We start from the raw sequence: 27,297 nt of genomic DNA on the forward strand, positions 1-27,297 counted from the left end.
AGGAACGAATTCTATAAGAACATTGGCACAAATGAAAGAAACATTCTTGGAGAAATACAAGGATTATTGTATGCCTCATAACATCACAAATGAAAGAAACATTCTTGGAGAAATACAAGGATTATTGTATGCCTCATAACATTAAAGTTGTAGTCTTAAAAGTGTAAAAAAAGAAGATGAAAATCTTGAATATATTGTCAAAGGATTTGTTTATAATATCAAAATGGAAAAACTAAATAATCTGGATGAGGAAACTTTGAAAGCTCTCTTACTAAAATCCATTAGAGATGAGTGGATTGATCTTCTCCATATAATGGGTAAAGGAGATATTTCTCAGTTACCACTTACAGATATTTGTGATCTATGTTTACATGTTTCAAGGGGTAAAGAAAGAACCAGGAAAATTCCAAGGGGTCCTCTTTTATCAATGGGTAAATAAATCTGCAGTCAGGACAGTAAGTAGGGCAGAATTTGGTAGTTTGTTGATAATTTTAAAACATATATTTTAGGGAGTCTTAGTGAGCAAATTGACACCTTTAAAATATAGAACAAGCAAAAATCTGAAAATTTTTCATTATCCATCTTCTGCCCTAGGTGTAGAAAGAAACATCCTATGAGAGAATCCCCTTTAGATTTGAAAAACATAGAAACCTATGCTATATGTGTTGAAAATCACAATACAAAATAATGTCCTTCTATACCAGATCTTAAGGTTGTGTTCAGTGAAGAAGGAATACCAAATTAAGTAGTACCTCTTTGCTTTATTGCTAAAAGACCATGGGAAAACCCTCAAAAAAATCAAACTCAAGGCTTTAATCATCAACAATTTGCACAATGTTCACAAAATAATTGGAACCCACCTATGCTATGGCAACCTTGGGCTAAACCACAACCACAATATTGGAATCAAGGATGGAAAAATCCTTATGGAAGATATTCTCAATATCAACAATATCTGCCACCTTATCCAAATTTTCCACCACAATACTTCCCTCAACCCAACCAATTACCCCAAAATCAAGCTCAAAATGCAAATCCACAACTTTCTTTTCCATTTCCACAAAAGCCAAATCAATTACCCGTTCAACCACTCCCAAATCCAAACAATAAAATTTCACAACCTATTTACAACTTAGAAGGACAGAATCCTCAAACTTATATGATAACTCCATTAGATCTAAATAATGTTCAATTAAGATCTGGTAGAGTATTAGAAAGGAAGAAACCATCTGTTGTTATTCAGGAAATAGGAAATAATTCCCAAAAGGATAATAATGACTTTGAAGAAGAGATTTCCCTTCCTCAGAAAGAAAATATTCAAAAAAAAAATATCCCTATACATTCTGATAATACTCCTATTATAGAACAACCTTCAGTATCTGTCTCAAGACCACCTTTTCTTGAAAGGTTGAAAATAGATAAAGGAGTAGAAAAACAAATCATATTTCCTAATTATGATATGTTAGATGAATTGAAAAATGTTTGTATAAAAATTCCTTTATTACAAGCTATAAAAGAAATTCCAATTTTTGCAAAAACAATTAAGGAATTGAGTACTCAAATATTAGGAATAAAAAGAAAAGAAATGAAAAGAATTCAAATAGTCAGGAAAATTGCAGACATCATGATGAGGAAGACAACAATTCAAAAAATTTTAGACACAAGAATCCCCAATGTGAAAACAGACATCAATGGAATTGAAATACCAAACACAATGAATGATCTAGGAGTAGCCATAAACATAATGAGCAAACATACTATGGATCAATTGAAAATTCCTAATGTTAAATACACACCAACATTGTTACAATTAGCAGACAGATCTGTAATTAAACTTGATGGTGTGTTAGAGGATATATATGTATCCTTAGATTCTTGGGAATATCTTGTTGATTTCATGATTTTAACACCCAAGAATAATTTAGGAGGACATACATAAATTTTAGAAAGACCATGGTTACCTACAACTAATGCTTTTATTAGTTGTAGATCAAGTGACATATTTATCTCAGATGGAAGCCCGATAAAGAAATTTACATTGTACTGAACTACAAAAACAATGATAGAAGTAGAAAGTGAAGAATGGATAGATGATGATAATGATATACAACATGTTTTCACTATTACAAAAACAAATGAAGTGGATCAAATTTTAAATTCAATAGAAAATAATGAACCCTCTTTATATTGTGACAATAGTCTTAAATTTTCAATAACAATGTAATATTGAATATCTATCACCTAGACAAATGTCTTTACATTCTATGGAAAATTTTGGAAATTCTTCAATAGAAATTTTTCGAGGGAAAATTTTGAATATCAATGAAAACCTGGAAGAATTATAGAAAATGAAATTGGTAGAAATGTTGCGAAAACACTCTTCTCCATATTCATAGGAATACACTGATATGAAAGGAATTAATCCTAAAACTTGTATGCATCATATTTATATTGAATAAAATGCCATACCAGTTTAAAAACCACAAAGAAGAATGAATAAAAACTTAAAGGAAATTGTTAAAGAGGAATTGCATAAACTATTAAATGTAAATTTCATTTATCCAATATCAAATAGTCAATGGGTTTCACCCTTAGTAATCGTTCCTAAAAAATGGAAAATGGAGAGTATGCATTGATTACAGGGAATTGAATAAAGCTACTTTGAAACATCATTTCCCACTTCCTTTCATAGATCAAGTTTTAGATACATTAGCAAGAAAGAAATATTTCTCATTTTTGAATGGTTTTAATGGGTGTAATCACATTTAGGTAGCACCTAAACATCAAGACAAAACAACATTCACTTGTCCATGGGGGACATATGCTTACCAAGTAATTTCTTTTGGATTATGCAATGCCCCAACAACATTCCAAAGAGTAGTATTAGGAGTTTTCTCTGATCTAATTTATGATTGTGTTAAAGTGTATATGGATGATTTCAGAGTTTATGAAAATTATTTTGAAGAAACACTTGAAAATTTAGAAAAAATTCTCATAAGATGCAAGGCAGCAAATCTAACATTAAGTCATGAGAAATGTTTTATGATGTTTACTAAGGGAATTTTTTTAGGTCACCATATTTTAGGAAATTGGATTAAGGTAGACTCATCTAAAGTAGAAATTATTTCCAAATTATTAGTTCCAAGTTGTCAACAATATGTTAGGAGTTTTCTTGGTCTTCCTAGATATTATAGAATATTTGTAGAAAACTTCACAAAGATTGCATCTCCACTCTTCAAACTACTTACCAAAGACTATGAATTCAGTTGGAACTCTGATTATCGAAAGGATTTTGAAACTTTGAAAACCAATATCTCTGAAGCACCTATCTTAAAAGGACCTAATTGGAAATTGCCTTTTCATATATCAATTGATGCTTCAGACACAACTTGAGGAGTTGTGTTGGGACAAAAATATCTCAGTCCTTATGCCATTTATTATACCAGTAAAATTTAACTCCTGCAAAGCTAAATTATATTGTAACTGAAAAGGAGTTTTTAGTTGTTATTCATGCCATTAATAAATTCAGACATTACATCACTAGCTATGAAACTTTCATCCATACAGACCATTATTCCATTAGATATTTAATGAACAAACTAGTCACTAATGATAGAGTAACAAGATGGTTGTCATTGCTACAAGAATTTAATGTCACCATTATGGACCGACCTGGAAAAATAAACACAATTGTTGATTTTTTTATCTAGAATTCAAAATGATAACAATGATACACTCGTAGAGGATAAATTTCCTTATGAGTATATTTTTGCAGTATCTACTAAATCATATTGGTTTTTAGATATTGCTAATTATTTGGTTATAGGGAAATTACCATCATATATGTTTCCTAGAGAAAAAAGGAGAATAATCCAAACAAGTGCATCTTATTTGTGGATAAACGAAGAATTATACAAGACAGGACCAGATCTCATCATCCGAAGGTGTGTAAGAGAAGATGAAATACCTAAGATACTTAAAGCATGCCATGATGAACCATGTGGAGGTCACTTTGTTGACAAAAGAACTACTTATAAAGTCCTTCTCTTAGGATATTATTGGCCTTCCCTTTTTAAGGATTCCAAGGAATATGTTAAGAGGTGTGATAGCTCCCAAAGAATGGGGAAACCTGGTCCTTCAAATGAAATGCCACTAAAACCTCAGGTACTCATTGAACCTTTTGAAAAATGGGCTTTGGATATTATTGGGCCAATTAATCCACCTTAATATATATATATATATATATATATATATATATATATATATATATATATATATATATATATATATATATATATATATATATATATATATATATATATATATATATATATATATATATATATATATTCTTGTATGCACTGATTATGTTATTAAATGGGTAGAAGCTAAAGAAATTTCTTTTGCTACTGAAAATGATATAGTTTCATTTCTTTTTGAGGATATTTTTACTCATTTTGGTGTCCCAAGAGAAATTGTGACAAATCAGGGAAATAAATTTACATCCAAATTAGTGCAAAAGATCATGGAAGAATATAAAATCAAGCATCAGAATCTATTGCATACAATTCACAAGCAAATGAACAAGTAGAGTCTACTAACAAAGTGATTGAAGCAATCCTCACCAAGCCAATACACTTGCACAAAAGGGATTGGGGAAAAAAGCTTCCTGAAGCTTTATGGGCCACCGTACCACATGGAGAAGCACCATAAGACATACCCCCTGTGAACTTGTTTATGGGAAGCAAGTCTTATTTCCAATTGAGTTCCAGATCTATACCTATAAGGCAACAGTCAAGTTGGGACTTGACTTATCAGAAGCACAAAAGAAAAGAATGAGACAACTCAATGAGCCCGATGAGATAAGGCAAGATGCTCTCTAGAAGAATAGTTTAGTCTAGCAATAAAGATCCAGATGGCGCGATAAATGCATCAAAGAAAGAAAATTCCAACAAGGAGTCTGGGCATTAATCTTTGACTTAAAGTTCAAATGTTTCTAAGGATAGTTTCAAACTCACTGGCTTGGGCCTTATGAGATTGAAAACGTTTTTGATAATGGAGAAGTCACAATTAGGAATATTGATGAAGAAAAAATTCCTCTCTTAATAAATGGACACCAACTCAGGATCTATCATAAACGAATGAAAAAGGAGGAATTTGTCAAGATTTTCTAGAACAGCTCTGATTTGAATTTGGTCAAGAAGAATTCTTCTTCTTTTGTATCTTAATATCTCTACATATATATATATATATACTAATAATAATAAAATAAATAAATGAATATGTATAAACATGAAAACCAACAATTGTTGGCATGTTTATACAGAAAATTCAAGGTGAAAACCAAAATTTTTTGGCATCTTAAATTTTCTTTGTATCCCATTTTCTAAAAATTCCATTTTTCTTACATCCCTTTATTTTAAAAATAAATGGCTATAGAATTGCTAATTTTCTGTAGCCCTGAAAAATTTCTGCAACCTATTTGGAAGGAACTTCTGATCATACAATTGAAGGAATGATCAATTCCCTCCACTACAAAGTACATGAAGACAACATAAAAAGGGCAACCAAAGGTCAGCAAACAAACAATTAAAAGGTATGAAACTCTTTAATTTAATAATAGGAATAAAAAAATTACATATATGAACTATATTGACATGGTAATGCCGAAAATCAAAATCATTATTGCTAAGAGTTGATAGTCTCATGTCAAATAGAGTATAATCCACCATTCACTCCTCATCATTATAACTCATACCCTGACTTAATACCCGATCCATTGATCTAATTACCCAAATCATAAACATGAATTCTCTTAACGGTTAGATTTTTCCACACTTCCTTATACCCTCACTACCTACTCTCTCATTATTCCATCATTCACACTCTCGACCTTTCCACTCTGAAAACCCTATCAAGTTGTCCTACCCTATCAAACAAAAACGAAATTTAAACGAAACTTCTCAGTCATGGGAGTGATTGTCAGAACAAAGCCAATAGGGAATAAATTTTTCGAGGGGTATCCACATACAAAAGAATTGTTGCAAAGGGCATAGTGGTTGCAACTTATAAAGAAATTCAATGGTTTCAACAACGAAGTAACCAAATCCTTTGTCAGGGCTTTTGATGGGGTCGAAGTAGAGATAGGAGACGTCAAATTCAGAGTGACGGAGTCGTTTATAGCCGAAGCTACTGGATTGCCTTGGATTGGAGAAAAATAGTTCAAAAATAGAGGTGTTGAAAGGGAATACTAGAAGGTTTTCCTGAAGAAACCGAGCATGGACACCACCATTTTCAAAAATGGAATCCCAAGAACGACATTGAAAAGTAAGTGGAGGAATTTTCTTTTAATAATCCAAAAATGTGTTACTTGTGAAGGAAGGTTTATATGTATGTTTTTCTACCATATTCGGTTGTTAATCAATTTTCTTGAAGAAATTGAGATAAACCTTCTATATTTCTTCTTGAATAGTCTAGGAAAGATGTTAGGGAATGTTCAAAGGAAAATTTAGTCCATAGATAATACAATGTATCATCATGGTCTAGTCAAAATACTTGTTGAATTTCATCTCCAAAACATAGGTGATAATTGCGAAGGATTTTTAGTAAGGAATCACTTTAAGGAGGATACTCATGAGCAGCCAAATAGCAGCAGAACTAAGAGAGGGAGGAAAAGAAAAATTGATAGAACACTAGAACAAGAACCATAGCAGCCATAGGAACTGTCAGAGGATGACATCCCTCTTGCAGAAATTTTAGAGAAAATAAACAAAAGAGATGTTAGAAGGAAGAAAGCCAACAAAGAGACAGAGATTTTACCTCAAACAAAGAAGCCTAAAACAAAAAAGAAGAAAACTCAAAAGACCCCTATCACAGGTCTAAGAAGGAGTACCAGACTCAATCCAGCAAAAGAATTACCCTCAAAAAGTAAAGAGCATATTGATGTAGAAGCAGAAGAAAATTCAGGGGCAGAAGAAGATTCAGGAATTTCTCCAAGAGCATCTCCAAGGGTTTCATCACCAACTTTCACCTCACCTCCTCAGAGTCCAGGTCGAAGAATGCCAGAAATTGATCCTATGCAGCAAGAGATTTATGATTATATCAAATCCATAGAGAAAAGGGATGCAACAAAAACATCAATTTCAAATCAAGAAGAGGAAGAAGTCCAATTTAATGAACCACAATAACCTCCAATAATCAATGTATTAAAACAAGAAATTTTAGAACTAGAGACATTAAAAAGGAACATTAAAAATGAAAATAAATCCTTGAAAGCACAGAATGAAATCCAAATAGCTAAGAGTGACAACCTCCTTTTACATCTAAGTCTGTGGTATAAGAAGAACAAGAAATTAAAGAAGAAAAATAGGGCTTTACAGAGACAAGTTATAAATTTGAAATACAAGATCCTCATGAGAAAACCAAGGATGACAATGACTGGAAAGAAAGCGAAAAAGATGAAGTTAGATGTACTAGAGAGGTGTCCACAGAAATGAAGTAATTAAACAAAGATATCAATTTTATGTTTTGTACGAGGACATACAAATTATTTAGTGTAGGGGAATGTAGAGTTCCATGACTTTTTTGTTTTGACACCCATTTTCATCCATTTTCCTCTTTTCATCATCGCTATCAACTCAATAAAAGTAGTAAAAACATAGATTTTGATAAGGTAAAAACACTTATATGTCTTATTTTTCATATTCGTTAATGTTCCTTATTATTATGTTAAAGATTGCATTAGCTACAGAATTAACATGATTCTGCAACTATTTTACAAATCTGCAGCTATCTCCATGGTTTGCGGGGTTTTGGTGCACCAACGATCTAAGGAAGCACATGGGCAGTTGAGGATTGATCTCCTCATGGATATCCTCCTATTCACTCGAGCCAAATCACTAAAGAAATCAAAAAGTGGCGCGGCCAAAGGCATGGGTCAAACACGTAGCAGCAGGAGTCTGAATGCATCACGATTCTTCGATTTTCTTTCCAAATAGAAAATCGTCGAGATAACACTTTTATGTTTAAGATTCAAATTTGAATAAGGATTGTTTGAAGACCTATAGGAATAAAATTCTCAAACTGTGGGGTACACATTTGATATATATATGTATACTCTGTAAACAATAGGTAATAGGTAATATTTCAAAAACTATGTGAAACAACATTTGCTTTTGTATCTAATTGAAGTTACATTTCTTGTCAATCGATGTATATTTGAACGTGATTTCCATGTGATGTTCTACGAAGGGCCCCTGTAGGCAGTCGAGGTCAAGTTTTATTTCATTTTTCAGCTTTCTGTTATCGCATTGCCATTTTGTTTAGCTTAATTTCTTTAATTCATTGTTTTGTTATTTCATTATAACTCAGTTAATCTCATTAATTCTTTTGAATTTAAATTCCTTTGCAATCATTTAATGGTTTAGTTTCCTTAGTGTTTTCACTTAATTGTAGTCAGATTTAAAGGATTGTTTTCATGCTTTTAGAGTCATAATTTGTATGTACTCTTTTATAATCATTTGAATCTCAATATTCTGTTTTCTATGCAGCACGATTCTTAGATTAAGTTCATGATTTTAGAATGGTTAACATAATATGTTTTAGGAAGGAATTAATTAATTCATAGATCTCTTTTGTTCCAAACATATTTCATTCAAAACAAGTCATAAGAACAAAACTTAGTGTAGATAAGATCTAGTAGATTAGTCTAACAATAGCTCCGCTTCCACTCATTAATTTGTAGAATTCTAACTATAATGTAATGCTTACAATAGGAATCTAGATAACAAATAAAATCCCTAAAACAAATATAAGCATCACCCTAACAAATTAAAAAGGCTTATAACATATATAGTGCACTTTCACTTCATAAGTTTACCAACTTTGGTTGATAATATATTCTTGCAATTTAAGAACATTAAATTGATCAAACATTAACTATCATTGATAAGCCATGTAGGAAAAATGTAGTTGCAGATTTTTTGTTTATACTTTCTTTTCCTATAGGTGAGGAAGGAATGGTTGATGATCAACTACCAGATGAGCATTTCTTTGCTATTCTAGTCCTCTCTCCATCATTTGCTGACATATGCAACTACCTAGTTGCTGCAAAGTTCCCTCCAAATTTGTCATCCAGGGAGATGAGCATAATTGTAAGGAAGAGTGCCCCATTCACTTGGATTGGGATAAATCTCTTCAAGCTGGGCATAGATCAAATTTTGAGGAGGTGTGTCAAGGAGGAGGAAGTAGTTTACATCCTTCTAGCCTTTCATGATGAGCCTTGTGGAGGTCACTTTGCAACAAAGAGGACAACTTTCAAGGTACTACAAGCAGGCTACTACTGGCCCACTGTCCACCAAGATGCAAGAAGATACACCAATTGATGTGATCTTCCAGATAATGGGGACGCCTACTCCCAAGGATGAAATTCCCTTACAACCTCAGGTGACTCTAGAGTGATTTGACAAGTAGGGCATGGATTTCATTGGGCACATTGATCCACCATCAGGATAGAAAAAGTACATAATTATATACACTGATTATTTGACAAAGTGGGTTGAGACCAAGGCTATCAAGGAAGCAATAGAGGAGAAATCTAATGATTAAGGGTGAATGTATTCTACAAGTTTGGGTACCCTAGAGAACTAGTCACCGATCAGGGAGCTCAATTCGCATCACATATGATGGAGAATTTTTTGGGGCAGCATAGGATAAAAAAAAGAAAGTCAATTTCCTATCATACTCAGGCTAGTGGAAAAGTAGAGGTCACTAGCATAGCATTGGAAGGCATCATCACCAAGGTAGTAATTAGTAGCCGAAACTATTGGGATGATAGACTAGTGGAGACCACTTGGGCCTATAATAAAACCTGGAATAAAACCACTGGTTTCACCCCTGATGACTTGGTCTATGGAAAGAAGGCTCTTCTCTCCATTAAGTTTGAGTACAACACCTTGACAATGGTAGCATAGTTGGATTTGAATTTTACAAAGGCACAACAGGAGAGGTTGCTCCAGCTGAATGGTCTCGATGAATTCAGGATGCAGACCCTCCTACACACTAATGTTATCCAAGTATAGAGGAAGGTTTGGCATGAAAATAACATCAAGAATAAGGTTTTTCAAGAACAGGATTGGGCTCTTCTATATGACTCCAGGTTCAAGGACTTCAAAGACAAATTTATGACCAAGTGGTTAGGCCCATACCTAATAGAGAAGTTCCATGACAATGGGACTATTCAAATCAAGACCATTGATGATGAAAGTATTCCCTTACTTGTCAATGGATACGAATTAAAAGCTTATAAAAGACCTATATCCAGGTAGGAGTTCATCAGCACCATTAGTAAGGAGGTAAATGTGATTGGCAGTGTCTTTGCTTCCAAGTCACACAATTCTTGAACACTATTTTTTATTTGTGTGAAAAAAGAAAAAAAAAAAGGAAAAAGCATTAAGAGGCCTAGGTGAAAACCTCTATGAGGCATCTGAGGCCAACTATTCGTTTGAAAACCCTCTTGAGGCAAAAAAGGAGTGGAAAAAAGAAAAATAAAAAGATCTCTATGTGAAAACCTCCTTTGAGGTTCCTAGGGTAGGTAGGTAGGATGAAAACCTCCTTTGTGGTGCCTAGGGCAGGTAGGCAGGCTGAAAACCTCTTCTAGGGCAGCCTATGTGTCTTTAAAGAAAATAAAAGAGAAAAAAAAAAACAAAAATAATACCATGGCATGGACCTCAAACCTGTCCACTAATAAATTCTTTGATTTTGCAGGTTTTGAAGGAAATAAAATATGTAGATCTATAGGTACAGCATGCCAATTATCATCTCATTTCCCCATCCATTAACTTTGTTGCATCCATGCCTACCATGTCCCCATCACTCATATTCATTTTCAGGCATCAAAAATCATTGTTTTGGCATTTTTTGGCTGGCTATAGGATGTCCTGTAGCTGTTACAAGAAGATCCTATAGCACTACAGGATGTCCTGAAATGCTACAGGGAAGGAGTCCTGATAGGAAAAAAATTATGCAGGCCTATTCTAGGTTGAGTGGGGACCCTACACCTCATCATATCTCACTCATCATCCATGCATCCCTGGTCCAAGCCATCATATCAATACCTAACTCTGTTTCATTAAAAAAATCATAGTAAAATGTCTAAAAAAAAATAAAAAGTTAGAGGACATGTCCTCCCTTACCTCACCCATTCACTACTTCATGAGAGCCTTTCCATCATTATTATCCAACCCCTACACCACCACCTAACCCTTGAGAAAAATCCCTGAAAAGAGGAACACAAAGGCAGTTACAGGATTTCACGTAGTAGCTACAGGATCTCCTGTAGCAGCCTGTGCCATCACTGCAACTAGCCTAAGCCCAAATTATGCTTCCCGACAAGAGAAAAGGGGAGCACCGACATCTCTAAACAACTTGTTTCTCTTAGACAAAGCTCCAGAACAGTAGCAACATGAAAGAAGTACCAAGCACCTGCACACATGGACCAACAAGTAGTCATCTGTATAAGTAGGAATAAATACACAGGAAGAACAAAAAGGAACACTTCCCTCAACAGTAGCATAGAAGGCCAACCCTCCAACATGCATTGATCAGTGAATTGTAGGCACAGGTATGGAAACTCACCGAACTCTTCCCCAAGTACGATACTATGAAAAATTTATAAATGTTGAAGAAATATATTTCTTAAAAGCTAGAGGTGGCTAGTTAACTTGGCCACCCTCAGCTCGTGATCAAAAGTGAAATCCTAGTTAGCATGCCACGTCGAAGTGTCAAATCAATGGGCATCAATAAAAAAGGGTGGTGAATTCAATTATGTGGGAGGGGGTGATAATTACGAGGGGAAATTGCATGATCACCAATGGTGGGCCAATGGTCCCAATTAGGAAATATCGTACCACTGCACGCCAACACAATTCTCCAAGCCTCGACCATAAATGGCATAAAAACCCAAAATTTCATGCAATTTTTTCTCATTTTGGTATCAAAGAGATAGAGACCAGCCTGGAAAGCCATCAGAGAGTTGAACCTTTTTCTAGAAATCCTTCAGGAAACATAACTACAAGAAACTTAAAAACCTTCAGGAAGCTACAGGAAGCACTAGAATTCCACAAGAAGTCTACAAGGGTTTGCTTAGGGCTAGAGTGGTCATCAATTATCAAAATCCCAAGAATCACAGTGAAAATTAAGTGGCCCGTATCTCCTCTGTTCGTGATTTTATAACTAAAAAAAATACTCTCAATATTTTAGTAATTACAGTGAGCTTTAGAATTAGACAGAATTTGGGAAATTTAGGAAAATTGTGTGTAATAAGTGGTATAAATTGTAGTCATCCACCAAAAACTTTTTAATCTCTCAGCGTCCCTGGAACCCATACTAAAGTTAGCCTAGAACACCTCCTACATTTATATATTACAAGAGAAGAGAAATGGGAGGGGGATCCAATAGAAGAAAACCCAAAGATATATCAAGGTTTCACCTTCATACCCCTATGGTAGATATATTTTGAAGGAATCACTAGTTGGGATTCTTTGAGTTGCTCAAGGGGTACGATGATGATATAGCCTATGAATTTTCCATGGCACTAAACCCTAAAGCAAAAACAAGTGTTACCACTATGGTGAGAGGGTTGTCCATTACAATCAACCCTGATGTGATCAATAAAGTAACCATACTTCCTCTAGGGATACAATGGAGAAGAAAGGACAAGGCTAGAAACACTTTTGCTAAGAAAAAATTCTTCATAAATGATAAATAACTAATTGAAGTTGAAAATGGGGTTGGAAGGGAGGGCCTTCCCTATACCATGGATGATGTGATCTTACACATCCTTAAGTACCTTTCTTGTGAAGGGAGACTAAGTGTATTCTATGGCTACCAATTTAGACTCCTCCGTGAGTTGAGATTCAGAGACAAAGTAACCATAAAACAAATGCCTAGCGTGCCTTATTTCCTTTTACAGTGCATTATAAACATGAGTGAGAAGGTGAAAGAAGGGAAGCACCAACAGTTAGCACACCATGGTCTCATCATGCTAATAGTGTAAGATGCCTTAACCCAATTGAGAATTCCTATTCTCTAGTCCACATTTAGGGACATGGATAGATAATCCTTCCTTGAATTTCATGCCCTTGAACATGGTTGGTCCCATACCTCTAGTGATGAGGAGGAAGAAGAGGAAGAAGAGGATAAAGAAGGACATGAAGAATAAGTAGAAGAAAAAGAGGAAGCAAAGATAGAAAGAATAGAGGAAGAAGAAAAGGAAGAAGAAGAAGCAGAAGAAGAAGACAAAGAAGAAGAGGAGAAAAAGGTAGAGACCAACATTGAGAAACTACTTCAGAAGGGGAGATGTCTCCAAAATTGTCTCGTGAACCCACTAAAAAGGAGGTAACTACTACCTTGGCTTCCTTGAGCACACCCTCCAAGTCCAAGAGGAAAAGGTAGAGGTAGAATCCCCTCTATTTTAGAATAAGAATAGGCACCAAGATCAAGTAGGGGAAGCCAAAAAGAACTACAAAAACTCCCATCATAATTGAGGAATATCCAAACAAGCAAGAGGAGCTAGGTTCCTTGGGAATGAAGGTTGAGGAAGGCACATCATTGCAAGAAAACCCAAAGGCTACCATCACCTACGCTAGGAATCCTGTCACCAGGTCAACATAATCTAAGCAAACCAAGGCACCTGTGACCCTCCAATATAAAGGAAAGGGCTTGCTACAGGGTCCCCAAACAGCGCTACAAGAAACATTGTTAGTGCTATAAGAATAACAGAAAGAGCTACAGGAAGAGGATAAGGAAGAAACCCCGCAGGTATAGAAGGGGGAAGCTTCTCCAAACACATTTGAGGGAGATGTTACATAGTTGTAGAAAACTAACCCACAGCAAAATCTGAGCTCCTACTACAAGTTCATTGAGGGAGGCAGATTTATACCACAGAAATTTGCAATCCCGCCCTTCTTTGAGCTTGAAAAAGAAAGGGTAAGAACACATCATTGGATGAAAATTACTAAGTCAAAGAAATTAGAATAGTTGGGCCATATGGAAGAAAAACGCCTAGAGATGGGCAGGGAGTTGAGTGAGTTGACAAACATAGAACACACCATAAAACCACAATTGCACGCAGAAAACACATGGATGAGGAGGAAGTTGTAGGAAAAGGAGAGCCAATTGGCCACCATGGTAAGCCTCTCCATGGAGGCACTTTAATGCAGGCTTCCATCCAAATCATATGGACTATACCTCAAAGATCAATGGATTTAGTTTCAAATCAAGAAGTTGGCGCAACAAGCGACCATTCCATTCCAAGATTATAGGCAATTCATAAAGCTATGTGACAAGAGAACCCTTGAAGAAAATGCCAAATTATCTGAATTTTACCTAGAAAACCTTGCATTGATAGACTTGAATGTGTGGGATACCAACGCGATGTTGGGGGAATTACAGTTGATGGCCCTTGCATCATGGATGAGTCATTAGGAGGCCAAAGTTGAGGAAGTGAAGAGAATAGTAGAAAAGGTGGAAAAGGAGTCCCTCTACATAAAACCAGAATAAATAAATTCCATGGATATTATTAGTAACCACAACATCATTTCCAATGATTCTCAACTTTCACCAAGATACCTGGCTACACAAGTACATGCCATCTCCCATTTTCGAACACTTTAAGATTATTGGGAACTGAAAGCCAACAAAAATGCCAAAGGAGATGGAATAAATTTCCAGACAGTCTCTAGATTAGGGAGTATCGTTCTCATGAGATATTGAGAAATGAATTGGAGAGGACAACCCTGTATAAGAAGGCCATGCAAAGAATGAAGATCAATTCGATTGGACTAAATCTCAGTCCACCTTTGCTTTTGGGTTCGCTGGAAGGTAGGAAGGAAGAATAGGAAAAGAAGCAATGGGAAGAGATAGAGAAAAATGTAGGGTTCTATCCTCAAGAAGAGACCTCATCCACAGAAGCATGGGATGTCAGAGAGGCCACCAAGGCTATGAAAGATATGGATATAGATGACTAGGTTTCTTAAAGGACGGGAAACAATTTCAGTAGGGGGGTGATGATGAGACTCATCAATAGGTAAACTATATGGGTCACAGTTCCACTCTCCAGCTTATTAAATTGACTTTTCTCACAGTTATTTACATATTTTTTCATATTTTTCTTAGTAAGAAGAGTAAAGGTGAGTTAATATGTCATGTGGCCTGTTATCACAAAACCAGTACTAGGGACTGCAACCAAGCAAGGTCTCATGTAACTGTTTCAGACCATACTTTAGATTAGGAATTAGCCTTCCTAATCAGAGAGGGCTCTCTCACAACTCTTGACAAAATCCTTCAAACACTAGATGGCTAACTCTTTATTTACTTATGAAAGCATAACTGGTTGGAAACACATCAAACTAGCTCTCATTGGGCTATGGAGTCTATAATATCAAGTAAACAAGGAAAACACAGTGACCTCATAGAAATCAAGGCTCTTAGCATTACATGTCAAACATATTTCACCAAAACATAGCTTGCTGTATACACAGGAAGTCAGAGCATATATTTATGAATTCTGAGTGATTGCATACAACAAAACCATAAAATAACATAAAGTACCACACATCATCACTACATTTGATCATGACAATCCTTCGAGAATCTTGAGAAGAGAATAACTCTGTTTTACTATTACTGTCAAAAAAGGTCTTACAATGGCCCAAAACAACACTGTTTTTCTATTAAGTATCCAACCCTTTCTACATCTAACCTTGGCCCATATATAGGCAAGCAAACTCAAACACCTCGAGCATCCTCCTCCAGCATGAGGGGAGCCTCGAAGGTGGCTATTAATTATTCCTACATGCTACTCACTAATGCATTAATTACAAATATGCTGAACTATAATTACACACTATCCTAATCAAAATAAAATACTAATTTCATTCTCCTCGTATGCTTGATGCTTTCTTGAATGCTTTAACAGCTGTCCTCCTTCAATTAATCTGATATGGCTGAGCTACGGATGCAATGAATGCTGACTTAGGATGCTTGAAAGCGCTGATGGCTCATTAATTGATCACAAGATATGCTCCTATTTAAACGGTCTCTGTCTCCCAGCACTTTCCGAAAATGTAGAAGTATGCTCCCAACTCTTTAATAACTTTGAACGCTTCTACCAAATACCATACCATGTCTCCAGATGAGTTGTATTCTGCCTTGATGTACAGGTGTCTCTCCTCTAACATTCCCGGTCAAACTGTTCATTTTGCATTGGAAACATCACCTACAGCAGTTTCGTAGCGCGCTACGAAACTGCTGTGTGATTAAAAAAAACACAGTCTTCCTTTAAACTTCTTACAAAATTGTATATCTGCTGTTGCCATTCTTCAGCTTCACCTTTGCTATGCTCTTTAACTATTTCAAATTCACGGTGATCTTTAGAGCTGTAGAGCAAATCTAGTCCAATCTGTAAATCCTCCATGCTATTATGTCCTCGAGCACGGGTTCCAGCAACTGCTTCACTTGAAACAAGGCTGTCATTCCTATAAAATAGTTTCTCTGGCATGCTTCCAATAAAAGCCGATAGTTTGGGAAGCTGAAAACAGAATTGATACGCATTTTGATCATTTTCCTGGAGAGAAGATATCAACTCAAAAGGATCAATGTTTCCATCTATTTCAAGCTTTGACCTCCTAGCTAAAACAACCTTAGAAAGGCTGCTCCAATCAAGAAAAGGAATGCTACGAATAAGCTTTGGAGAATTTTTCCAGCCTTCAGCACTGTTCAAACTTATCAGTTCTAAGGCCTTATGCACAGTGGCATCCCAGGAATGCTCATCTGGAACATTATTCTTGTTTATCATGGTCAAATGAAGCATGTTTCCAGATGTTCTCATTTCAGCAGATACCTGGTGCAATGTCAGTTCAAGCGTATCTAATCCTTTGTTGAAGGTCCACAAAAGAGAATTATCCCATGCAATAGTTGCTGCTAGAACAGAATTTCCATCAAATCTTTAATATGAGACTCCACTCTTATATCATTATCATCCAACAGAAAAGAATAATCTATCGAAGACTGCACAAGCTCTTATTTGATTTACCAAGAAAATTGGCCACTAAACCATAGACACTGTTTTCAACAATGCCACATATGCAGCTCTGTGTAGTGCTTCTAGAAGCTTCCCTTAAATATCTGTCATTTCCCAATTTCGCAGCGCAGCCAATGCAAGATCAGTGCTTTCGCTACGAAATCACTAAATCAGGTGGCGCTGCGAAACTGCTAAAAAGAATCCTGGCGCTGCGAAAGTGCTAAACAGAATTCAGGCGCTGCGAAAACACCCTGACTTTAAGCTAGACTAAAAATTTTTGACAACAGCATTTTCAGTGATAACATGGCCTAATGTGTGTTAAATGCAGGAATTGGAGCACTTTTGGGTTGACTTAAGTGCAAGAATTCAGAGTCAACAAGAAAGAGAGATTTAGGAGCTGGGCTCCCTCCTTAACTCCTCAAATCATTCAAATATTCCTCCACCATATCTCATCATCTCGGTGTCATTGGAAACCAAGAAAACCAAGTTCATTGGCAGCCAATCCAATGACAACCAAGGAACATTTATTCTCGAGTTTGGGAGCCAAGTATCCCTATTTTCTAGGGAGTTGTTGGTAGCTCTATTTTTGTATAAATAAGAGAGCCAAGGGACTCATTAGGATTCAATTTTTTGTTGTAGCTAAGAGGCCATTTTGAGCTAAAACACTTTGAATCTTATTGTTGTGATGCACTTGACGTTTTTATGATAATAAGAATTTTTTTTTGATCCAGTGCTAAGTTGACTCAGAGGGCTAGAGCTCTTACGTTAGGGCCAAAACCTAGAAACAGAAGTTCCTCCTTTTGAAGTTGTATTATTCACTTAGAATGATAGTTAGTTGTTGAAGTGTATTTATGTTTTCTTCTTATTAGATTAACAAGTACTTAAATTGATATTCAACCTTGTTTCGATTAGTTTGAAGAGGTAGATTAGTGTTGCAGTTAGTAGAGGAATTATATCAGAAATGATGGTGACAGTGGCCCCTACATCATCTCCCTCATGCGATCATGACTAGGCGACCCCACTCTCACATCCCCAAAAATAGAGTTGTCTTTTGGTCATTGCATAGATTAGGTTTCAATCTTAGCTAGATCATTTTATCATTTCTTGGAAGCACCTTCATTTGTGATCTTGTTTTCTTAAGTTTGTTGTAATTTAAAAAGTAGTCCATATCATAGATATAGTCCTTAACAAGAGATAGATCAGCTTCCTCAAGTCCAATTCATCTTTTCCATGTGGACATGTAGTGGTGCATAAATTAAAGGAGAAATAGGTTTTGTTGGAGGGATTTGTTATCTGCAAGAAGGGACTCATCCAACCAGCTTCACCTTAGACTTATCCACCTTTTGTCAAGGCATACCAGCCCATAGTCCAAGCCACAATGAGTAGCCACCTTAGGCGAATCCAACCCCCTTGGAGTATTGTGTTTAGCCTTGGGAAATGTGCACCTTTTGTACACCTTCTACCACTACCATACACCTCTCCAGCACCTCATCTCACTATTATTTCCCTCCAACAACCCTTCAGCTAACTTCCTATAGAAATTCAGGACATGCTGTAGCAGATTATGAAATCCTATAGTAGTTTCCTAGAGTAGCTACAAGATCTCTTGTAGCAACCTAATTGACCATATTTCACCCAAAAATGATAGGATAGCCTAGTATAAGAATAGGTTAGACCCAAATCTTGGATTCCACGCCCATCAGTGCCACCTAGACCAGCCTTCCCATTCCTTTTCCTCTTGCAAGATCAAGCAAAATAACATAACATTTATATTTCTGGACTTAGCAATTAAAAGACTCTTTTTCTGCAAATGTAAAATGAGATACTTAGTGCATATATGTATGAATCCTAAAATGATAGAACAAATTTCGATTTTAAAATAGTCCTATTAGCTAGATGATAAATTGCAAGATTAGCATAGTTCTTTTTTGTAAGTGATTTGTGTTATTTCATAGGTAGATGATTTATGGAATTTCATAGAATTTTCCATTTAGTGGCTTTCATTTCCTGAATAGACAAGAATTTACTTTCCTGTATTAGAACTAGCTTTACATTCATTGTTAGTAGTCAAAATCCTTCTAGTCAATAGAGGACTCATTTGGTATGCTAATGGTCTAGTGCCCCGGTTGAGAAGTGACATGAGTATAATGATGCATCTATTGTGTATATGGAACTATCACCTCCAAGTTTGTATGAAACCCCATGTTGATAAAGTAAAGTTGGCAGCCCTAGGAGTTGCATCATACTTGCTACAATATTGAGGCTCATCATCAGAAACCCGAAAAAGGTGTTAGATTAGGTCATCATGTGAGTTTTTCTCCTAAGGGCTATCCAACTCATGGTAGGGAATATCATGCGGTGGATGAACACCAAGAAACTCAAGACTCAACCACCCCCATGGGATGAAGGTAATGGTAGTGGAAAATCTTAGGAAAACACCCTATAGGACTAGCAGTGGGTAGCAGTTGGTTCTCTACCCTACCTTTCTCTGGACAACTTTGTTTGTGGGGATGAGATTTCATCAAGTAAGAAGTTCTTTGGAAGACATTTTGAAGCAATAGATTTGTGACTTGTTTGAGGATTTATATCACCATTAGGCTAGAGGTAATTTTTCTTTGATAATACATGCGTTCTTGAATTAGAGTAGCATCTTAATATAGTTAGTTTACAGTTGGCACCATTGCACTAGGTGTTTTTTTGTTGTTTATTTATCTTTTTCTCTTATCATCACCATTTACTTTATTGAATCATCTTTGCCTTAACATAACTGTGCCCCCTAGGATTTTGTCACAGAGACTTCATGGCCTTCGTCCCTAGTTTCATTTAGGACATATTAATCCTATCCATGAAGTTAGATTTCATCCTCATAGTCATCCATCGAGTCCTAATTTTGAATCTAGTTCTATTGATTCTTCTAATTCTTCCTTTGATTCTGCATCTTCCCAACCCCGTATTGTGACCATGTTAGGCACCAACGTGGGTGAAGGAAACCGAGATGGTAAACCAGGTAACCCCACAAGAAGAACCTCTATTGGTATGATGACTCCTACTCCATTTCTTCCTTTTATGGCTGGTTTGATCCTCCTACGTTTCGTCCAACTCATTAACAATCCTCTTCTCCATGACCCTAGCTGGCCAGCTATGCCTAGAAATATTCCTTTTGTCATCCCCAAGTTTGAAGGTAATCCTGGAGAAGACCCCAAAAATCATGTTCACTCATTTTAGATGTGGTGTTAATCCAATTCCATCAATAAATACTCCATTCATCTTCGTTTGTTCCAACAAACCCTTACTGGAGTTACTGCCAAATGGTATGTGGACCAATTGCATGCCTCCCATTCTACCTTCGTGACTCTAGAAAAATATTTTTTGTCATACTTCCAGTTACCTCTCCAATATGACACTGGTACCAAACTCTTGAACTCCTTCTGTCAAACTTCTGCTACCCGCCTATCTGACCATGTTCAAAAATGGTGTAGAAGGAGGAGCATATGTAAAGCTCCTGAATTCGAAGACTGTGTCTATATGGATTGGTTCCTCGGATCACTTTTTTCCCCCATTGGAAAATATGTTTCTTCTCACTTCCCCCAGTCTGAGGAAGATGCGCTCCAAGTAGCTTTGAAATATGACCTGATCTACACCCAATCAGGATATGTTTATATTGTCATTCCTAATGTGCCTTGGCTTGGTGTTGCTAATCCACCGAGGGCATCTCATGTTGCTGATGGTATCATTGGATCCATTTAACACCCTCAACCTCAACCATATTCTCCACCTCTGATGAGTTATGCTCAACCCCGGGTGGGGGGGGGTAATAGTTCCTCTTACACCTATTCCCCTCCCAATACTTCTTATGGCAACACTTATACAAGTCTCCACATGTCATATGCATATCCCCATCTGCATCAATCGATGCAAGGGCTATATTTTTCTCCACCTGTTTTATCCCAATGTTTTCCCCTCTCCTTACTATCTATATGCACCGCCTAGTGTTCTAGCCCCTCGGGCACCAGCACGCCAACCCCCTATGCCTCTTCCAACTCTACCTCAGCAGACCCCTCCTCCTCAAGGTCAAGTGTATGCTCAACAGAGCACAACCAACCCCCCCAACCCCAATAAATAGAAGAAGGGGAAAGGTAATTGAAACCAACAATATCTAGTTAATCAGGGTAACCAGGGTCCACAACCTAATTCACCTCAGGGAAACTAGCCTAATCCTATGACCCAGTGATAGGGCGCCCAACCAAACCAAAATAGGGTTCTTCATATGAACAAAACTTGTTCTTGTTGCGTCGTATATGACCATTATACCTATAAGTATCTCCTTCTACCTCAGATGCACCAAATATCCAAAGCTCAAGCAGCTACTTCTAGAGGACCACAACCCATGGCTCCACCTCCTCCTCTTCCTGCTTCATCTCAACTGGTCATTCTTACCAATCATTTTCCTCATCAAGGATATATTACTGCTGAACCCACACAAGTTCATGCATCTTCTCCACCTTCAAAATATGGCCCTAATGATTACTGAATCCTTACGATGAATTTCAATGAAGTCAATACTGAACATGTCAGCCTTTAGACTCGAACACGTAAATATGACAAGCCACATGCTAAGCCAACGACTAAGTCCCAACCTTAAGGTTCTACCCTTGGATTTTATTCTACACCTTTCATGTCTACGTTGAGTTTATATAACATTACCTTATAGATCCTAGTCTATTACATCGATCCTCATGCAAACACTCCCATTGATCAACTCAAAACTTACACTATATTAACTCAAGTTCAACCTACTATTCCAACCCCTTTCTTTGCTTCAGTTCATCAGCAACCTCAAATGGAACCTAATCCTGTTACGATATCATCTGGTGAGGAGAAAAAATCCCATAAATATGGAACCAAAGACAAGGCACGCCAACCAACTCCACTTCCTCCTAAGACACCAAAGCCTACTCCTCCATGCACTTTTTGTGATGTTATTGGTCATGCCACCAATAATTGTCCTCAATTCCCTCATATCAAGAATGTGGTCTATGATACCTTTCCTGGATCCAACATTTCTAAGGTCCATCTCACCTTTCCTTACTCATCCAAGAAGAGCATATCCTTATGCACGAATCACCCTTGTGCTTTGTGTGATAACTAAGGAAATTATTCTCATCACTTTCCCCATTTCGAAGACTATTGTGATACACTTGAAGTGCTTTGCAAGTTATATTTTGCTCGTAGTAATTACACCTCTCCTCTACCTGTGGGTTATGGTCCTACTCCTATTCCAGAATAGGAGTTCGCTCAACCAACCATCATGATCCCCCCCTGATGTCGAGATGACGGATAGTACCTCCCCTATTCTCTACCTATCATCATTCATGGGATCAATCTATTGTGACTCTCTTGATGTCTCCTATTGTGATTTTGTTGAACCTTCTTTGATGAACACTTCGATCTCAACATCGGTAGATGTTACATCTACTAGTCATCTATCTCCTAGCATTAATGATGCCTTTGTGAACCTTGTCTCTCATGAAGATGCCTCAGTTAGCTCCTCTTCATCATGTGGTCTCTCTTCCTCCAGTCCTCCCATCTTTCATTCTGATGAAGTCATCATTGGAGCCATGACCACCCCTAATTATCCTTTGGATAATATGCACCATCATGCATACTTCCTTCCACATGAAATTCACAACCAATATGTTGTGGAGCCTAAAGACTTGATTCATGGTGAAGTCGATTGGTTTAAAAATTCCATTCCCGCACCGTGTGCTTTTGAATAAGGAAATATGGCTAACATCTCCCCTACCATCAAAATCAACATTTCAAATAAACCAAGGATCAAAGAACTTATCATCTTGGGGGCACAATGCACCCTAGAAGAAATTGATGCTTGCACTAAGTTATTCAAAGAATTTTATGACGTGTTCTCCTAGTCCTATTCTGAAATTCGTGGACTTGATCCCCCCATTGTTGAAAAGCACAATGATACTTGGCCTAATGTCATCCCTGTCTACCAAAATTAAAGGCATATCCATCCTTCCAAACATGAAGCTATCAAAGCTTAAATTGATAAGCTCAAGCAAGTTGGTTTCATCTATCCTATCGAATACACCACATGGGTGTCCAATCCTATTCTCATTCTAATGATATAAGGCACCATTTTTGTTTTCACGGACTTTCACAATCTGAACAAATCTTGTCCCAAAGAAAACTTTACCACACCGTTCATAGACCAAATCATTGATGAGTGTGCGAGGCATGAGGTTCTTTCCTTTATGAATGGATTCTCCAAGTATAACCAATTATGTATCCATTATGTTGATCATATTAAAACCACTTTCACTAGTCTCTGTGGAAATTTTGCTTATAGGGTCATGCGTTTTAGTTTAAATAATGTTGTAGCCACTTTTCAGTATGCCATGTCTTACATCTTCCACGACCTGGCTCATATTATCCTTGCATACCCAGACGATCTCACCGCTCATTCCAAGAGTCCATCACAATACCTTTATGATTTGCATACCATCTTCTTTCAATGTCACAAGTATAAAATTCACCTCAAACCCCTTAAGTGTTTTATTTGTGTTCTTTTCGGCCAATGTTTGGGCTTCATTATGTCCAAATATGGTATCACTCTTGACCCTCTCAATTTTCAAGCCATTATCAAAATTTCTTCTCCTCGTACCCTTCACCAGTTGCAAAGTCGCCAATGAAAAGCCAACATTCTTAGTAGGTTTGTCACTGACTATGCCACAACTGCGCATGGATTTCTTAGACTCCTTCGATCTAAAATTCCATTTGTTTTGGTTGACCAAGCTCAATAGTCTTTTTGATGCCCTCAAATGCGCTCTCACTTCCTCTCCCTTGATCAATCTAGATAACTTTGAAAGGGATTTCATATTGTATATCTCTATCTCTACTTATTCGATTAATGGGCTCCTAATCCAAGAATATGGTTTCGAGAATGAGGATGTCATATATTATGTGAATAAGAACCTTAACAACCCCCCTGTGTCCTATTCACATGAAGAAAAGTTGGCATTGGCTTTTGTGTTCTCTGTACAAAACATTTGTCATTATATCCTTATGTGTACCAACAAAGTTGTGACCAATTCTAACCCCATGGCCTTCCTATTGAGTCAACGAATTATTAAAAGGAAGTATTCTTGTTGAATCATTATCCTTCAAGAATTTGATCTCGAATTTGTCACACCTAAGAGTAAGAAAGGTTTAGCCCTTTCTGAATTCATTTCTGAATTTCCTATAGGTGTGCATGATCCACTGGTGAATGACACCCTTCTAGATGAACACTTGTTTTCCATTACCTTAGATGATCCTTGGTATGCCAACATCCTTACCTATCTAAGAACCCATAAAGTCCCCCCCATCTCACTTGTGATGATTGATGACGTATATAAAATCAAGTCCCTCGCTATCTCCTCATCAAGGATGATATTTATCATCGTGGTGTCAACACTTTCCTTCATCATTCTCTCAACGATGTTGAAGTTGAGAAAGTACTGAATGCCTGCCACAGTGGCGCTTGTGGTGGTCACCTCTTTGGAATGGCCACTTCCAAGAAAATCATGTGTGAGCTCTACCTACTCCTCTCCATCCTATCATCGCATTTGGTCCTTTTTGTAAATGGGTTATTAACTTTATGGAGTGTCGAACCCCATCTTGTAATAGCCATAAGTATAATATTGTGGTCATTGAGTATTTCAGCAAATGGGCAGAAACCAAGCCCATGTTTAATAACATCACAACTACTACAATCCTCTTTTTCTATAATAATGTTATCACTCGATTTGAGGTTCTGAAACAATTGATCTCTAACTATGGTTGTTGGCTAAGTGGGTCTTGACCCAAGTTCAAAGTTAGTTTTTCCAAACAAATCCCTACACTACTGGCCCTTTTGCAATCAATCCGCAGAGCATGGATGAATGTCTCACCCGTAACAGTATGGGGGGATGCTGGAACCAAGTTTCCACACCCAAAGATGAGCATGATGTCATTTTGTGCCCTAAAACTATCTTCATGTAGGTCGATAAGCCTTCAGGGCTTATCAATATCACTACTCTTAATCAACTTCTACACCTCTGCGAATGTTCACGACTATCTTTCGTGGACCCTTAAGATGTGAATTAGCTACTAACGCGCATCAAGTATTACTCTTAACCCAGTAATTACCCAAATCACTTAAGTGTTAGTAACTTCTACATATAATAATATAATCTTCACGTAAACAATTAACAATAATTACATTCATGTAAAAATATCAATCATGTAAAGTCATGCATTAATACACCATTATTTCATAAACCCATTATAACAAGAGGTGCATTCATATAAACAGAAACAAACAGGAAAAACACAAGAATTACTGGAATATTCTCTTTATTAATGCTTTAGTTCTGCTTATAGACTCAAGACTTCCCTGCGCACTCTACTCTATGCATCTACGCACACAGCTTCAGAGCCTCTCTTCTACTTAAGACTTCTTCGCTCTTACCCTTATTGACCCACTACATTCATATTCATTATCCATATCTCTCTTAGACATCCTAAGACACACCTATTTATACAATCCCATGGTTCGCGGACCATGGGTGGATCTATAAACGCTGACTCAATTTACATAAAAGAAGGGTAAAACCCTTTATGAAACCTTACTATCTACGCACTCTGTGACCACAACTTGTGGAGACTTTACATTTTATACAACAAAACTTGGGTTTTTGCATCAAATTTGACCCTAGGGGACCCTATCCCAACATTCCCCCAATATAAATGTCATGACTCACCCTCGAGTCACTTTACTGTCACAAAAATCTTACTACAGAGACCTCCAACTCTACTTGTGCCACTACTACTTTAGCCACACTTTGTGTGGCTGCTTGTTTGCTCTGCTCCACTAGCTGCTCTGTTGCTGGTCCAGCACTATCTTCCTTGCGTTTCTGCTGTGTGCTCTGTAGGCTCGCCAAATTCTCTTGAATGTTGGCAAAAATAATGTAGGCCTCATCTAGTCAAGGCCCCAATCTTGCCTTGAGGACTGCCTCTTTCCTTTGCGCTGCTTCCACTTGTTCAAGCAACTATTTCACCTCCTATAGCTTGGACAATCGTTGTGATATAGTGATGGTGCATGCCATCGCTCTTGCTTCATCATACTATTGCTGCAATTGACGGGCTTCTATGTTTAACCTCTGTAGGTTAGGATCTTCCGGCGAAGCCATGACTAGCTCCATCTATTGCTCGAAGAGCACAGTGCAATCCACCACCATGACATCCACTACTACGACTCCATCCTTCATTGCGGCTTCATGTTGTTCTCTGACATCTAGCAGAGTTGAAGGGTGTGACTTCAACTCTAACTCTTTGATTTTCATGTTTAGTTCAAACTAAACATTGGCCACTTCTATTTTGGCATCGTGCACACCTGCAGCCAAAAAGTGCTTCCTTCACGATATGTAGTTCAGGTACTGTTCTGCATGCCTCGGCCACCGCAATTGTAAGTTGGTTGTTTCGTGCCTGAACATTCTTATATGCCTATAGGGTTTTTGATTTCTTGACGAACATCTATTCATTGTTGACTATGTACTCCCTTATCAGGCTCATTGCGTGCTTCTCCTAGGCCTTAACCTCTGCTATCACACTTGCTTGTAGTGTGTGAAGAAACTCACTCGGGAGCGTGGCCAGGTTGAGGCCAATATTCTTCATAGAGCTAACAATATCCTTGTTAATAGCTGCCTCCACACTCAAATCTCCCTCAGGCAGCGTGACTGCTTGGAGATCCAATGATCGAACCATCTCTTTTGCTTGAATGGTCCCTGGTTCCAAATTAGTTGATTCAGTGCTGCTCTGTCCTGCACCTGCCTAGATTCTAGTTTTCTGGATCTACAAATCATGCAGATCCTTCTAGATGGTGCACAATGATTTCTTTTTCTCTTGCTAAAACTGATATATCATTTCTGCAATAGTATCCTCCACCTTGTCTCCAATTTCATCCAATTCGCCATCCGTCAAAGTAATCAGATCTAGCAACAACTTGGTGGCTTTTGTCTTCTTTTATGGTCTTTCCTTTTCATGCTCCCTGTACCGCTTCACTTGTTCTGACTGATCTTCCTCCTTTGTTTGGGGTGAACGGGACTTCTCACTCCACTTGAAGCCGCACTCTTCCTTCTCTACTTGTTTCTTCATGGCATGCTTAGCCTCTTTCCTTC

At 37.1% G+C, this 27,297-nt stretch overlaps 1 protein-coding gene across 1 annotated transcript in view; it reads right to left on the reverse strand.

The window, feature by feature from the left end:
- LOC149152166 (isochorismate synthase, chloroplastic-like) overlaps positions 1-26,884 on the reverse strand; it is a 31,942-nt gene extending 5,058 nt beyond the window's left edge. The window contains exons 1-2 of the mRNA XM_089443399.1: positions 26,758-26,884; positions 16,352-16,977 (exon numbers count right to left, since the gene is read on the reverse strand). Of these exons, the coding sequence (XP_089299525.1) occupies positions 16,352-16,977; positions 26,758-26,884 (753 nt within the window). The remainder of the gene's footprint in view (positions 1-16,351; positions 16,978-26,757) is intronic.
- Between the last annotated feature and the right edge of the window lie 413 nt (positions 26,885-27,297).

This window comes from Pinus tabuliformis, chromosome 9, assembly GCF_031772625.1.
Source record: "Pinus tabuliformis cultivar Carrire ecotype Pingquan chromosome 9, CPIR1, whole genome shotgun sequence".
Taxonomy (NCBI): domain Eukaryota; kingdom Viridiplantae; phylum Streptophyta; class Pinopsida; order Pinales; family Pinaceae; genus Pinus; species Pinus tabuliformis.